Here is a 13,420-nt window from a genome sequence, read left to right as displayed (position 1 = left end):
TTTAAAAGTTTGAGTTTTAGAAACGATATTCTGTCATTGATATAAATATTAAAGTTTCACAAAATCGAGTTGTACTGAATGGAACTGATGGATTTTTATGTCCTTAAACAGTTAGTGGGGTCACTGTGAAACCTCTTTGCCAGGATTATTAGAAGCCGTTGAGAAAAATTAGGAAATTCAAGAATGTTGAATATTACAGTATTCAAGAATATTGTAATAGTTAACAATTTTGCAATCTCTCCTGTCTTTCTTAGATGAAAATTATGAACAGCTTTATCATTCATTTTCAAACTGAAAAGAATTGAAGAATTTTAAAGTTTCCATTTTTCACATTCTTTCCCTAAGAATGCTAGTAAAATGTCAATACCTGTTCTTCAAAGGTTGATATATATCTTCAAAAAAGAAATGGTCAAATAAATTTGAGAAACAGGACTTGTGTTTTTTGGTTTAAACTGGGGGAGTTCTTAGAGCCTTTAGCCCTGTGAATCCCTGGGAAAAGGTCAGAAGAGTTAACTATCTAAAGGACAAAGTTTGGGAATCTTCTACTGACAAAATAATGCTGTCAAATTTTAGAAGAGAAGAACATTCATTATAATGAATAGGGGAAATTGAATGTGATTTTACAATAAGTCAGTAAAACTTTAAGGGAAGATTAAAAAAAAGGCTGGGTCATTTTTTAGATGTGCTTTCTAACTATATGTGTTGAGAATAAGGATAACTCCTTAAGCTTTATTTTGATTCTCTGTGATTAGAATTTGGCAATGTTGCTGCTAATACCCAAGCAAAAGAAAATTTCCTATCTAGTTTATAACTAAATGCATCTTCCTGGTCCTTCCATAACCCCATCAAGACTGTTATTATGTTGATCAGATCTCTCTGTTTGCAAATGCAATAGATTATTTTATTGAACTTGCAACAATTTGACTATACATGTATTTTTAAGTCCAGAAAATCTTTATATTATTCAGATTTATGTTAATGGAAAAAGTCCATTAACTAGCACTTCTATATAAATAGGGTACATAGATAATTGATGATGTTCACAATGATTATTCTGAGGCACTGCAAGATCATCAAGTGCGTCTGACTCATCAGAGGAAAATTAAATTACATTCGATGTAGTTTCGGTGTTGAGTGTATATTATCTTTCTTTTATTCTTGGAAATGGATAATATGTGCATGGTCTCTATGGTAACTCTCTATAAGCCAGAATATGTAATTAACCTCATTTTCCAACCATGCCAGAAAATAGGGAATTTATTGTATCAGGTTCATCACAATTGTCCTTTATGCGAATTCAGCTTTTGCTCCTAACCTGTTTTTGAAGGCTTGTTTCGGCTCAGGTACACACATATATAAATATTTTGGTCATTTGGATCAAACTGAATTCTCAGTGTTAAAATGAGATATTATATTTGATGAGGCATTATAGAACTTGATAACCAGATATATCCTTGGATAGAGCGGCCTGGTATTTATTAAACTCTTTCTAAAAGGGCATGGGTTTCATCTTCACATAGGCATACTGACTGTACTGAATTTATTGTTCATAATGTGGATAGCTACATCATTTTGTATTTATTCTTCAGATTTGACATCAGAAATATTTAGGCATAAGATAGGATTGCAAGTTTATGTTGACTTCTAAGCAAGGCTCAAGAACATTCAAAGCTTTTCTTCAAAACTGCATAGAAATCTGTTTGGGTCTTTTAAACAAGTCAATCTGATGTATAGTGAACCTTGTAACAGTGTGGTCTAGAGAACGCTGTGTAATGGGAGGCTGCCACTGTTATTTATCAGTTACACAACCTTCTTTTTGGTAGAATGCTTCATATGACTCCAGACTGGCCCCTTAAATTAGATAGTGACAAAAGTTTAATCATTTGCAGATAATAAAATTGAGATATGGATAAAAGACTTTAAATTAGATCAAAACAAGGATTAGATTATTTACCAGTCTTGATATCAAGTCAGTGATAGATACTGTGATCATTGACCTCTAGGATTTCTGATTCAGGCTACAGGCAAGTTGATTGAACAGATAGTAGAAAGGGTAACTGGAGCAGGTCCAGAGACAGGGGACTTGCTAGAAAAGAAGTTATTTTCTGTTCCTTCTCCTTTTCAGATTAGACAGCACAGACAGGCTTAAAATTATTACATGTATTGAAATATAAAGCAGATTTATTTGATATTTGCTAACCTCATGCAAAGAGCTGACTCACTGGAAAAGACTGATGCTGGGAGGGATTGGGGGCGGGAGGAGAAGGGGACGACAGAGAATGAGATGGCTGGATGGCATCACCAACTCTATGGACATGAGTTTGAGTGAACTCCAGGAGTTGGTGATGGACAGGGAGGCTTGGCGTGCTGTGATTCATGGGGTCACAAAGAGTCGGACACGACTGAGCGGCTGAACTGAACTGAACTGAATGTCTTTATTGTTTGTGTGTGTGTGTGTGTGTGCTGAGCTGTGTCTGACTCTTTTGTGACCCCATGGGCTGTAGCCCACCAAACTCCTCTGTCCATAGCATTCTCCAGGCAAGGATACTGGAGTGGGTTGCCATGCCCTCCTCCAGGGCATCTTCCTGACCCAGGGGTTGAAGCTGCATCTCCTAAGTATCCTGCATCCGCAGTCAGGTTCTTTACCACTAGCACCAACTGGGAAGCCCGAGAATCCAACACTTCTGCTTTACTATTGACCGTACTTCAGACTGCCCCGCCCTGCCCTATGCCCCCCGCCCCCCTAGATTTCACTAGTTTTTCCCTCAGTGAGCTTTTTCTTCTCCAAGATTCTGTCTCGGACACGATAATCGGTGTATCTCTTTAGTCTCTTCTGCGCTAGGCAGTGTCTTAGACCTTCCTTGTTTCTCAGGACCTTGACGGTCTTGAGGAGCACTAGCCAGTAAAATGTTCCCCATCCTGAAATACAGTCAGACTTCTTACATCTGTGCTTGATTGCTTATCTTTGTAGCTTAGTGAATATGTGACCATTAATAGGAAGAATTTTTTCCACTAAAAGCAGTTCCCTGACTTATTACAATTTATTGCTAGAAAGCACACTCTCAAGTTATTCTTAAAAGTCAGTTTGCTTTAGGGACTTCCCTGAAGACTCCCCCTTCCATTGCAAGGGGTGCAGGTTTGATCCCTGGTTGGGAAGCTAAGATCCCACATGCCTCTTGGCCAGACAACCAAGGCATAAAACAGAAGCAATGTTGTGGCAAATTCAATAAAGACTTTAAAAATTATGCACATAAAAAAAAACCTTAAAAATAAGAGTAAATTCTCTTTGCCCAAAGAATCATTGTTGTGTTTCTTACCAAAGACATAATATCAAAAATATAATATAGTTTTAACTGGTATGTGAAGAACCTGCCTGCCAGTGCAGGGGACGTAAGAGACGCAGGTTTGATCCCTAGGTCAGGAAGATCCCCTGGAGGAGGGCATAGCAGTCCACTCCAGTATTCTCGCCTGGAGAATTCCATGGACAGAGGAGCCTAGCAGGCTACATACAGTCCATAGGGTTGCTAAGAGTCAGACACGACTGATGTGACTTAGCACACACGATGTATCTCAAAGATAAGCTTTTATATTAATTTAAATTATGAGCTTCGCTGGTGACTCACATGATAAAAAATCTGCGTGAAATGCAGGAGACCCAGTTTCGATCCCTGGGTCAGGAAGATCCCCTGGCGAAGGGAATGGCAACCCACTCCAGTATTCTTGCCTGGGAAATCCCATGGACAGAAGAGCCTGGCAGGCTACAGTCATGGGGATCACAAAGAGACAGACATGATTGAGCGACTAACACAGTAATTTAAGAAAGTCCAATTCCAAGGAATAGAATTGTAGATCCTAAAAGGACTATTGAGAGATAATCTAGCCTGGTTATTCCCAAACCAAGTTTCAGGAGACACTCCCCTGTGAGGCTTTAACGATATTGATCCCAGGGCCCTGCTTCTAGGGTGTATTATGATGGAGCAGGAAAAATAAAATTGGGAATCCCAGCTTTTAAATATTTAAAGAGCTTCCGTTTTAGGATTCAAATTTTCTGGTATTTCTGCTGGGGCTGGTGGGAGGGGGAACAGTTTCTCCTAATTCCCCTTGAGGGGTCTGTGCGAAAGAAAATGTGGCAGTCTAGACTGTTGGGCTTCGTGAGTTTATTATGCCCATCAGCCTCTATGCTTTCACACTCTCTTAAATTGCAGAAGGGGATGGTGTGGAGAAGTGAGAGGTGAGTGGTGACTAGAAAATGATGTCTTAATGGGACAGAGAAATGGTAAACCTTGAAAGGATAAAAAACCACCCAGGAAATTGTACTCACTCTGCAATTTTATGGACAGCATTGACCAGAGGCTCCCCAATATTCAAATTTCTGAAAAATGATTTATTCTTAAATTTATAATGAATCGTGTGGTCTTTGTCTTTTTCTTATAGCAACATCAATATCAGTTGATTTTTTCCTGCATGGGAGGCATCTTCAATGAGGAGTTTATGTAAGGAATGATAAGGGAAGGTACCCAAACATTTTCCAGGAAGATTTTACTTGGCTATACCAAAATTTTCCTTATTCATTATGCTAAACGTAACACTTAATCCAGGGTGATTGGGTCTCCCTCAAAACAGGAAGTAGGTTGTGTTTAATTTTTTATAAATTAACAGTATAAAAGTAGAATTAAGTCTTCTAATTATAGATATTTAGTAACTAATCATTTTGCTCTTACCTAAAGAATTTTTCCATTTGTCTTCCCTTGGGTAATAGTGAGAACCAACTTCATGGTAAAATTCCATAAATAAAAAATTAGGTTTAGTTGAAGAGACTTTCTGGAGATGAAGATAATAATTTCTTATTGACAACAAGTATCAAGCAGCCAAGTATATGTCAGAGCCATTGACTTCTTAAAAAATTCAGCAAGGATACATTAAAAGCGATTAAGTATATCTCTCTGATGGATTTTGGGTCTAGTAATTTGGACTCCATTTTAAAGTTGCAGTAGACTTGCTTTTGGCTTTATAAAAGCAGGAGGAAAAAACCTAAAATAAATGAATATCTCCTTTTTTCTTTGTATTGCATATATATTCTACATTGATTTTTAACTAAAATTAGATCTTGAAATTTAAAATTGTGGTGATGTTTCCAATTTCTTTGTGTCTTTTCTTCCTTCTTTGAGCCAAATAATGACTTGATTCCTCAGTAAAAGTAGTCAAATCAGGACCCAAATCAGCATTTCTGTAGAAAAGAATTTTTAGAAAATTTAACGTTTGGTAATACCAGTTTTTGTTGATAATTGAGAAATCCCCAAAAGATGTTACTATTTCATATTGTTAAATGAATCCATACTAATTCACAAGAGAAGTGTTTTGTGTTCCCCGTAAGTAAACTAATGTCATTTGTTTTCAACTCTGGCACAGATTCTGTGGCTTTTATAGAAATCACTTAACCTTTCTTTGCTCTGGGTCTTCAAGCAAGTTGGAATATAATGAGTTGATAATCATCACCCTTACTCATAGAATAACTCTACGGGGTATCCAGGAACATCAAATTACCTTAAGATGGTTATACAAATAATAAATGATTGTGTACTCCCCCAAATCACTTATTTGTTAATTTGCAAGTTATTACCTTTGCTATCTTAAAGGATGGAGTTTGTGCAATAGCTAATTTACATAATTTTCTATTTAAATGCCTGTAATTAATGATAGTAAAAATAGAAAATAATTAATGCTAATAATTCAGAGAATTACAGTTTTTGTAAATCTTTTCTCTACATAATTCAGTTTACCCATCATAATCTTTCTGTTAGTCCTTTAATAACTTAATTATTCTAAATAGTCTTATGACTTTATAAAGGTCCTTTCTTTGAAGGATTATAGGACTTCTGTTTGAAGTCAGACCCCACTCTCCTGTCTAATTGCCTTTAGCAACCTGCTTTCACCAAAGATGAAAACGTTTCCATTTTCTTACAGCATTCTCTGCTCAGCTATAGCAAAGTCAGTAGTGGGCATTTTTTCAGTATTCCTTAAGCAGCACTCTTAATGAGGTACCTCCCTTCAGCCTTTAAATGAAATACGTACTTCAAATATGCCCATCATAGGTATATTAACACTCACAGGCTCACATGTAGCCACAAGTTTGGACAGCCACAAAATCAGTTATGTGTATACACTTGGAGACAGAGGATGTTGAATCTCCACAAATGTTTTGTTGAGCACCTTTTTGTACACACTGTGCTTATATATATGCAACTCATGTAAGTTTCCGTTGAAGTTGCAAGGAGCATATGTGCATCGTTAACCAATTGGGACACACACTGCAGATACTTTTAAATCTCTAAACTAACGTAGCGCACACAGTTGTTCATACTTCTCTCAATTTTTTGCTTATTTGTGTGTGGCACTTTCTCAACTAATCAGTTCTCTTCAAACCTAACCAAGCCCATTGCCATTTAGAAAGTTGTAGCAGAAGAGGGGGAAAAAAACGGTGGCCAGAGAAGAAATTACAGGGCATAGATTGATCTATGGTTTGAAATCTGTGTTCCACAGAAGGGTGAGGGGGCTGACCAGGGAGTGGGGTGGGAGTGGGGGGCAGCTACTTCATTCACAGCTTGATTTTTGAGTTTGGCAGCTACTTCATTCACAGCTTGATTTTTGAGTTTGGTTATCTTTATCTAGGGTTTTTGAGAGACTTTCTTTGTCCTATTTGGTGTCTCTGTTTTGTCAAAATGTATTGATTTAATACGCTAAATAGAGCTAGAGATGATAGGAAATGAGGGTGTGTGTGTGTGTGTGTGTGTGTGTGAGGTATATTGTATTTGTTTCTAATGTAGAATAGACCCAAAGTTAGTTGTACCTGAGCCTGAGATGTTAAAATTCTTGTTTCCCCTTGAAAGGGCAAATATCCCCTTCCCAAATGCCAACGAAATTGCATTTTTTACTTTGGTAGTAAAGATGTTTGTTTTTCCATCTTTAAATATATAACTTAATGTCCTTTCCGTGATTTGTAAGTTCATCTTCTTTTGTGATCAAAAGCACTATAAATACATGTGTGAAGTACTGAAAGAATAAACAAAGGAAAATACTCCCTGAGACCTCACAAGGATAAATAGGGCTGATAGGTAATAGCAAAAAAAAAGAATGTGATTATTGAGATGAATTATAAAGTAACTTCGTCAAACTGAATTAAATTTGATTTTATTTCCTTAACCGTATCTTTTAAATAGAACTGAAATTAAAAAAAAAAAACACCTGAAGTCATTAACATTCCTATGGATTAGTTTAAGAGTTTAAACAATGTTTAACTAGCATGTACTGTTTTCCAGTTTAGGTCCTTGTATGTGGAGCATAATATTTGCCTGGCTGGAATGATTCAGATCAATGGTTTTCAAACTCTGTTTCTTGGAGGTTTCTTTAAAATGCCTTCGGGGCCAGCATGAGAGGCTAAGAAAACAAAGGAGGCGGCATTCCTGGCTCCCTTGTTTCAACCCAGGCAACCTCGCATTTATCTCTTTTGTACATCAAGAGTTCTGCTTAGGATTGCAATTAAAAGGAATTCCATTCCTGAAGAGAAACAAAAAACCTTGAAAATCCCTGGCTTAGATCAAGCCCTACTCTGTTGCAAGATTGACTCCTAGAATTTCTTCTACACAGAATCTAAATTGTACATTTTTGTAAACTAGTTTTCGTATCAAAATATGAAAATGAGTGGGTGAATGTGTGTCAGTGAACATGTACATTATATGAATCTTTTTAAGTATCTTCATTTTTGTGTGTGTTCATTCAAACGTTGTATGCTTACTGCTAGGGGTACTACACAAACTAGGAACATTCTCATTGTTAAGGCACTTTGGGGCAATTAAATATTAAGTGAGGAGAAATACAATGACAACATGTGCATGAAAGCATGCTGAATGGTAACATAATTGGGGAAGGAATGCTTGGAGAGGAAAGAGGCGTAGAAGAGGTGGTACTTGAGATGTTACTTTATAAATTGAAAGTAATAAGTTAAATATTTTAATTAACATTCCTTGTGGGGTGCTTTAAATTGTGGGAGTAACAAGAGGCCACTCTAACAAATTTTGGGTTGAGTTTGCAAGGATAAATGCAGGCTAGTTGGCGGCAAGAGGTAATAGAGGCCATGGTGGTGGTGGTTCCATTTCAAGCAGTGCAGGGAGGGCTCCATATAGGAACTAGATATATTGGGTTGGACTTCTGTACCACACTAAGAAACTTGAAACTTAATTCACAGGTAGGTATAAGGAAACAACGAAATGTGTTCATTTGAATGACATAGTCAGATTTGTGCCTTGGAAGATCATCTGACTGCAGCGTACACAGTAAATGACAAGGAAGCAAGAATGGGAATGAGGAAACAATTCAGACCAGTTGCAAAGATCCAAATGAGAAATGGTGATGGCTTCCACCAAGGCAGCAGTGGAGAGGGGGAAGATGTGAATAGATTCACAGAAGGCTAAGGAGACCCCTGAAGGGTTCCCAGGTGATTGGATGTGGGGGCGGAACGAGGGGAGAGTCAGTGAGGACTTGTGTACTTTTGACTTGTCCAGTTAGTGGACAGCCAGTGTCATTTCCTGGGGGCTGGGTGGAGGAGCACGGATTTGGCACAGTGATTGAAGAAGGTGATACATGTTGTTCTGTGAGTGTGTGCATGTGATCTAGACCTGGATCTGAAAGTGTACAGGTTGTCGGCACACGGCCAGCAGTCCCTGTGTTCACATCTTTATCTACCACTTCCTAGCTATGTAGCCTTGGACCTCTAAGCCTATTTCCTCATCTGTAAATTGGGAAAAATAATAGATACCTACCTCCTTGTGTTCTTGTGAGATAGAGTTTAGCAGGTAGTAGAAACTCCTTGAATCTTATCAAATATTGTTATTATTCATCTTTCTCAGACCTCGGTTTCCTTATCCATAAACTTGTGAGGGTTGGGGGACCATGTTTGTGCTTGATTGGATGATTTCTGGAGTCCTTTCTAGCTATAAAGTTTTTCATTCTAATGTGTCTGCTCTCTGTTTATATGTGTTTGAATAAAAACAGTTTTACTAAAAAATGTTAATCATTTCTAGGAACTTGCCACATCAGACTCAAATTCCCCAACAGCAGACTACAGGTGAGTACTAAAAATAGTAAGTTGATGTTTATGAATGAAGCTAATAGATTAAAAGGTTGTTTTAGTTGTAGATAATTTATGAAGTTTTAGCTTTACCAAGTAAGGCAAAACAGTTGTGTCATTCTCTAATCAGAGTTAGAACCTCAGGATAATAGCTTAGATTATTGCATAGATTGGCATCAGAGTGATAAACGCAGAGTAAATGATCTTAAAGCAAAAGCGTCCATGGAGGTCCTGTCTAATTAAGGAAGACTGAATAAAATCCCCTTCCTTCAGCGAAGCTCCCTATTCTTCCCCTTGGTATGAAAGATTCTTAGCTTGGATGCTTCCAGGATTTGTCTCAGTAAGTGAGCAGCTTGAAACTGACTCTTACAAAAGAAAACCATTGTGACTAATCACTGAGGCTTCAGGGGGATAAAGAAGAAATGGTTGGCCTGGTTTTAATGCAGCTTTAAAAAGCTGTTATAACATGACCAATAACAAGATGGCGGACAATTCTCCCTGGACTATTCTGTTTCCCTAAGACTTGCTTTCTTTAAGTTTATTTCTTTCAAGTGTCCCTAAAAATTTTCCACAGCCAATTATTTCATTCATCTCTGTACCAAGTAGATAACTTATTCATGATTGTCTTCTAATTAGTGGTTGATTCCTAGTTCTAATTGCCAAGCAACCAGTAATGCCTTTGTAGCTTTTTTGGAAAAGCAAGAGACGTTTTAAAACTGTAAGTTGGATGTGGAATTCTGAGTATGAATAGTGGTATTGTGGTGGGGAAGCTATTAAGTAAGTCTCGTTAAAACTTTAGGCACATATAGAAAATCTGTGCATATTTTCATTCAAAAAATTACCTTCTCTATTAATGCTTTCGGGAATTTAAGGAGATTTTCGTTTGACAACTTTTCAAAGATTTGAGGCAAGTATAATGAAGTTGTTCATCAGATTTTAAGTATGAGATAATGTTTATACGAATTTTCCCCACAGTTTTGATTGCTGTGTTTTAATTAAATGTTAACATGTTTCAACAAGACTGTTCAGTATATTGATGCAGTGATTCTATCATGTGAGCATTCAGGTGATTGATGAAGGAACAAACTGCTATAAATGCGTGTTGTCTAAAGAACGAAGAAATAAATGACTCTTTACTACCACTAATTTCATGACTTTTTTTTCAAGAGATAAATTTTTTTAAAGGGTATTTCTACAGTGGAAATGTTAGAACTTCTTCCTCATTAACCTCATAGGCTTCAATCTCTCCCAAGATGTCTTTCCTCTGTTTCTTAATTATTCCAGACAAGGAATGAAGGAAGACAGTATCTAGAAAAACAGTAAATAGTTCTTTTGAATATATAAAAAATCTAGATTTTACTTCTCTCCCCTCCCATTGGGGGAAATAAGGAAACCTAAGTATATGATGTTAGAGAGATTTATTTAATAGTTGTATAAATTTTTAGCAAGTAGACTTGTTAGCTTGCTACATTTTAGTAATAGGCACCATTTCCAAATAAAAAGACAATTTATGCCTGAGCAAGTGTTATAAGAGCCAATGAATTTCCCTAGGGGGATTTTAGGTTGTTCAGCCTAATTTTCTAAGTTATTTTTCTAAAGCAGGTTTTGGGAAACAAGCATTTTGCTTGAGTCAGGAAAGCTTTCATCTCCTTTTTAGTTCACACTATAGCCTATTACCTTCCTGTTTTCTTATATTTTTTCTGTAATTTGGGGTATATTATTGCACCATCTCTTCTTGGTTATTTTTGACTTGTTCTCATTTTCAGTGAGTCACCAAAGTACCTAGATGCTAAAGGGAGAGAAACCACGCTAGCATCTTTTATAATTATGATAGATTGTTGTGTTTCTTCCTCTGATAAATGTAACACCAAATAGACTTGTGCCTCCTGGAGAGAAGAGCTAAATGGGCACGTTACACTCCTTATTCCTTTTCTGTTCATTTGAATGAAAACATAAAGTTTGCTTCTCAGCGCTATTCCATTCTGTGTGCACATGCGTAGATTCAGCTGTGGATGTGTCAGTATTTTCATGGGCACAGCTTTCCTGCCGCTCCTTCCTGGGTACTGTAGTATCACAAGGAGGCAACAACACTTGTGCAGGGGTTATATAATCTGCTTTTTGCAAGTACCTCAAAGCACGATGTTGGTATCACAGTTTTCTTTATGAAGATAATTTAAGCACCATGTTTGTCTCTTGGATATCAAGATATTTTATTTGAGCTTCCTCTATGGAATTTGCCAGTGGAGAGTGTATTTTGAAGTTTGTTTTCTTTAGTTAGTCGTTTTCTCTTAAAAGATCATCGGAACTTTAAGAAATGAACTACCTGCTGGGGTTTAACCCTGCCCTTAAGCACTAGCTCAGATAATAGGGCAGTTTAGAGCTGGCAGTAGTGCTGCCATTTCGACGGGCCCACGCCCCCAGTCCTGAGGTCCCTTCCGATCCTCTCGTTTTCTCTGTCCTTCCTACACACATGATTTTTTCTAAAGAGCCATGATTAAATGATGCAGTCATGCATCCCACAGTCAAAACTCATTCTTTTTGTTTATTGTGGGAGAAATTTTCAGACCATACCTTTTGAGAAATATAAAACATGATAACTGTGACCCAAGAGTGAAAGTCACTCAGTCGCGTCCGACTCTTTGCGACCCCATGGACTATACAGTCCGTGGAATCCTCTAGGCCAAAATACTGGAGTGGGTAGCCTTTTCCTTCTCCAGGAAGGAGAGGACTAATTTAGACTTTCCTCTTTTTTTGTTGTTGTTGAAAACCAAATGCAAAGAAATAATGCAACATAATTATGTTAAGAAGATAGAAAATTACGCCTTGCCATAATTTGTTTTGCTCAAAGTCTAAAAGTTGTCCATGTCTAACTCACACTCATATTCATTCTTACACATTGCAGGTAAATGGTATTCCTGAAGAAAGAAAACTCACTGAAGCAATGAATTTGTAATCAGACAATGTAGCGCTTTTGCGTGCGTGAGTGCTCAATCGTGTCCAACTCTTTGGGACCCCATGGACTGTAGCCCACCAGGTTCCTCTGTCCATGGGATTTTCCAGGCAAGAATACTAAAGTGGGTTGGCATACCCTCCTCCAGGGAATCTTCCCGACCCAGGAATTGAACCCGTATCTCCTGCATTGCAAGTGGATTCTTTACCACTTAAGCCACCTGGGAAGTCTTAATATAGCACTTTTATTTTTTTCTCTCTTCCAATAATGCATGAGCTTTTCTGACATATGGTATGCATGTTGACAGTATTAAGTATATACCAAATAATATACAGTATAACATTCATTTTACTAAGTTTTTTTTGTACTTAAGGCATTTTTGACAATTTGTAAAACATTGATGACTTTATATTTGTTACGATTAAGAGTGATCTTTAAAATAAATATTATTAATGAAGCCTGATGTGTGGCAAAATTTACTTCAGAAACTATTTGATTGTCTCCTGTATAGTAGGAATCTTTTGTTGCTAGGAACAGGTTCACCTATTTATTCGGTTGCAAAGAGTCGGACACGACTGAGCGACTGAACTGAACTGAATGAAATTTTTATTAAGCACTTCCTGTAATATATAAATGTATGCTGTTGTGTTCCAAGTGAGTAACACATTTACTTAAATATCATTGTGGCCTGTAAAGGTTATTCTTTTATATACTACTTCTTGGAGTGTTTTAGGGTAAATGTGGTTCTTTGGATCTGACAGTTCAGATCTACAGTTCATGACGGGCTGCCCAGACTGCATACTTATCCTGACTCTATAATCACATATTTGGTTTTAGAAGCATGCCAGGAGTTGTTACTCAAAAAGAGAACAGTTACCTGCTGATGGTGACATGAATTAGCTCCAAAACCCCAGGATCTCCTGTGGTAATACTACTTTCAAGGCTTAGCAGAGTGTCTTTATAACATGTTGGCCTGCTTCATGCATCGTGAACACTGTTAGATCAGTGTGTCCATCATACAAGCTCAGAGGCTGTCTGGGAAACCTTGTGGTCTAGACCATCTGAAAAATCTTCTCCTAGTCTGCTCTGGGCAGATTTCTGTATTAATCTATTAATTAATTGCTCAGAGGTACACAAATGCTATGTAAATCTGACTCCAGAATCCAAAAAGATTCTGTCAGTGTTGTGTGCAACGACTTGTCTTCCACTTAGGGGGGCACACTCTATCATGTCCTTTTCATTGAAACTTCTCCTCCCAACCACATATTCCTGGGACTTAACAGAGGATGTGGTGGTGGTGGTTGAGTCACGAATCATGTGTGCTCTTACAAGTCTATATGGACTAT

General features: G+C 37.4%; 1 protein-coding gene across 3 annotated transcripts in view; it reads left to right on the top strand.

Annotated features, from left to right (window-relative positions):
• The window catches only part of SGCE (sarcoglycan epsilon), a 71,815-nt gene extending 59,284 nt beyond the window's left edge, over positions 1 to 12,531 (top strand). For all 3 annotated transcript variants that reach the window (XM_055420441.2, XM_055420440.2, XM_088833315.1), the window contains 2 exons: positions 9,078 to 9,121; positions 12,027 to 12,531. In XM_055420441.2, the coding sequence (XP_055276416.1) occupies positions 9,078 to 9,121; positions 12,027 to 12,043 (61 nt within the window). In that variant the 3' untranslated portion in view covers positions 12,044 to 12,531. The remainder of the gene's footprint in view (positions 1 to 9,077; positions 9,122 to 12,026) is intronic.
• The last annotated feature ends 889 nt before the right edge of the window (positions 12,532 to 13,420 follow it).

The sequence above is a fragment of the Moschus berezovskii genome, chromosome 3, assembly GCF_049115385.1.
Source record: "Moschus berezovskii isolate FMDL1 chromosome 3, NW_MosBer_1.0, whole genome shotgun sequence".
NCBI lineage: Eukaryota > Metazoa > Chordata > Mammalia > Artiodactyla > Moschidae > Moschus > Moschus berezovskii.
This window is presented reverse-complemented; position numbering and strand designations above follow the sequence as displayed.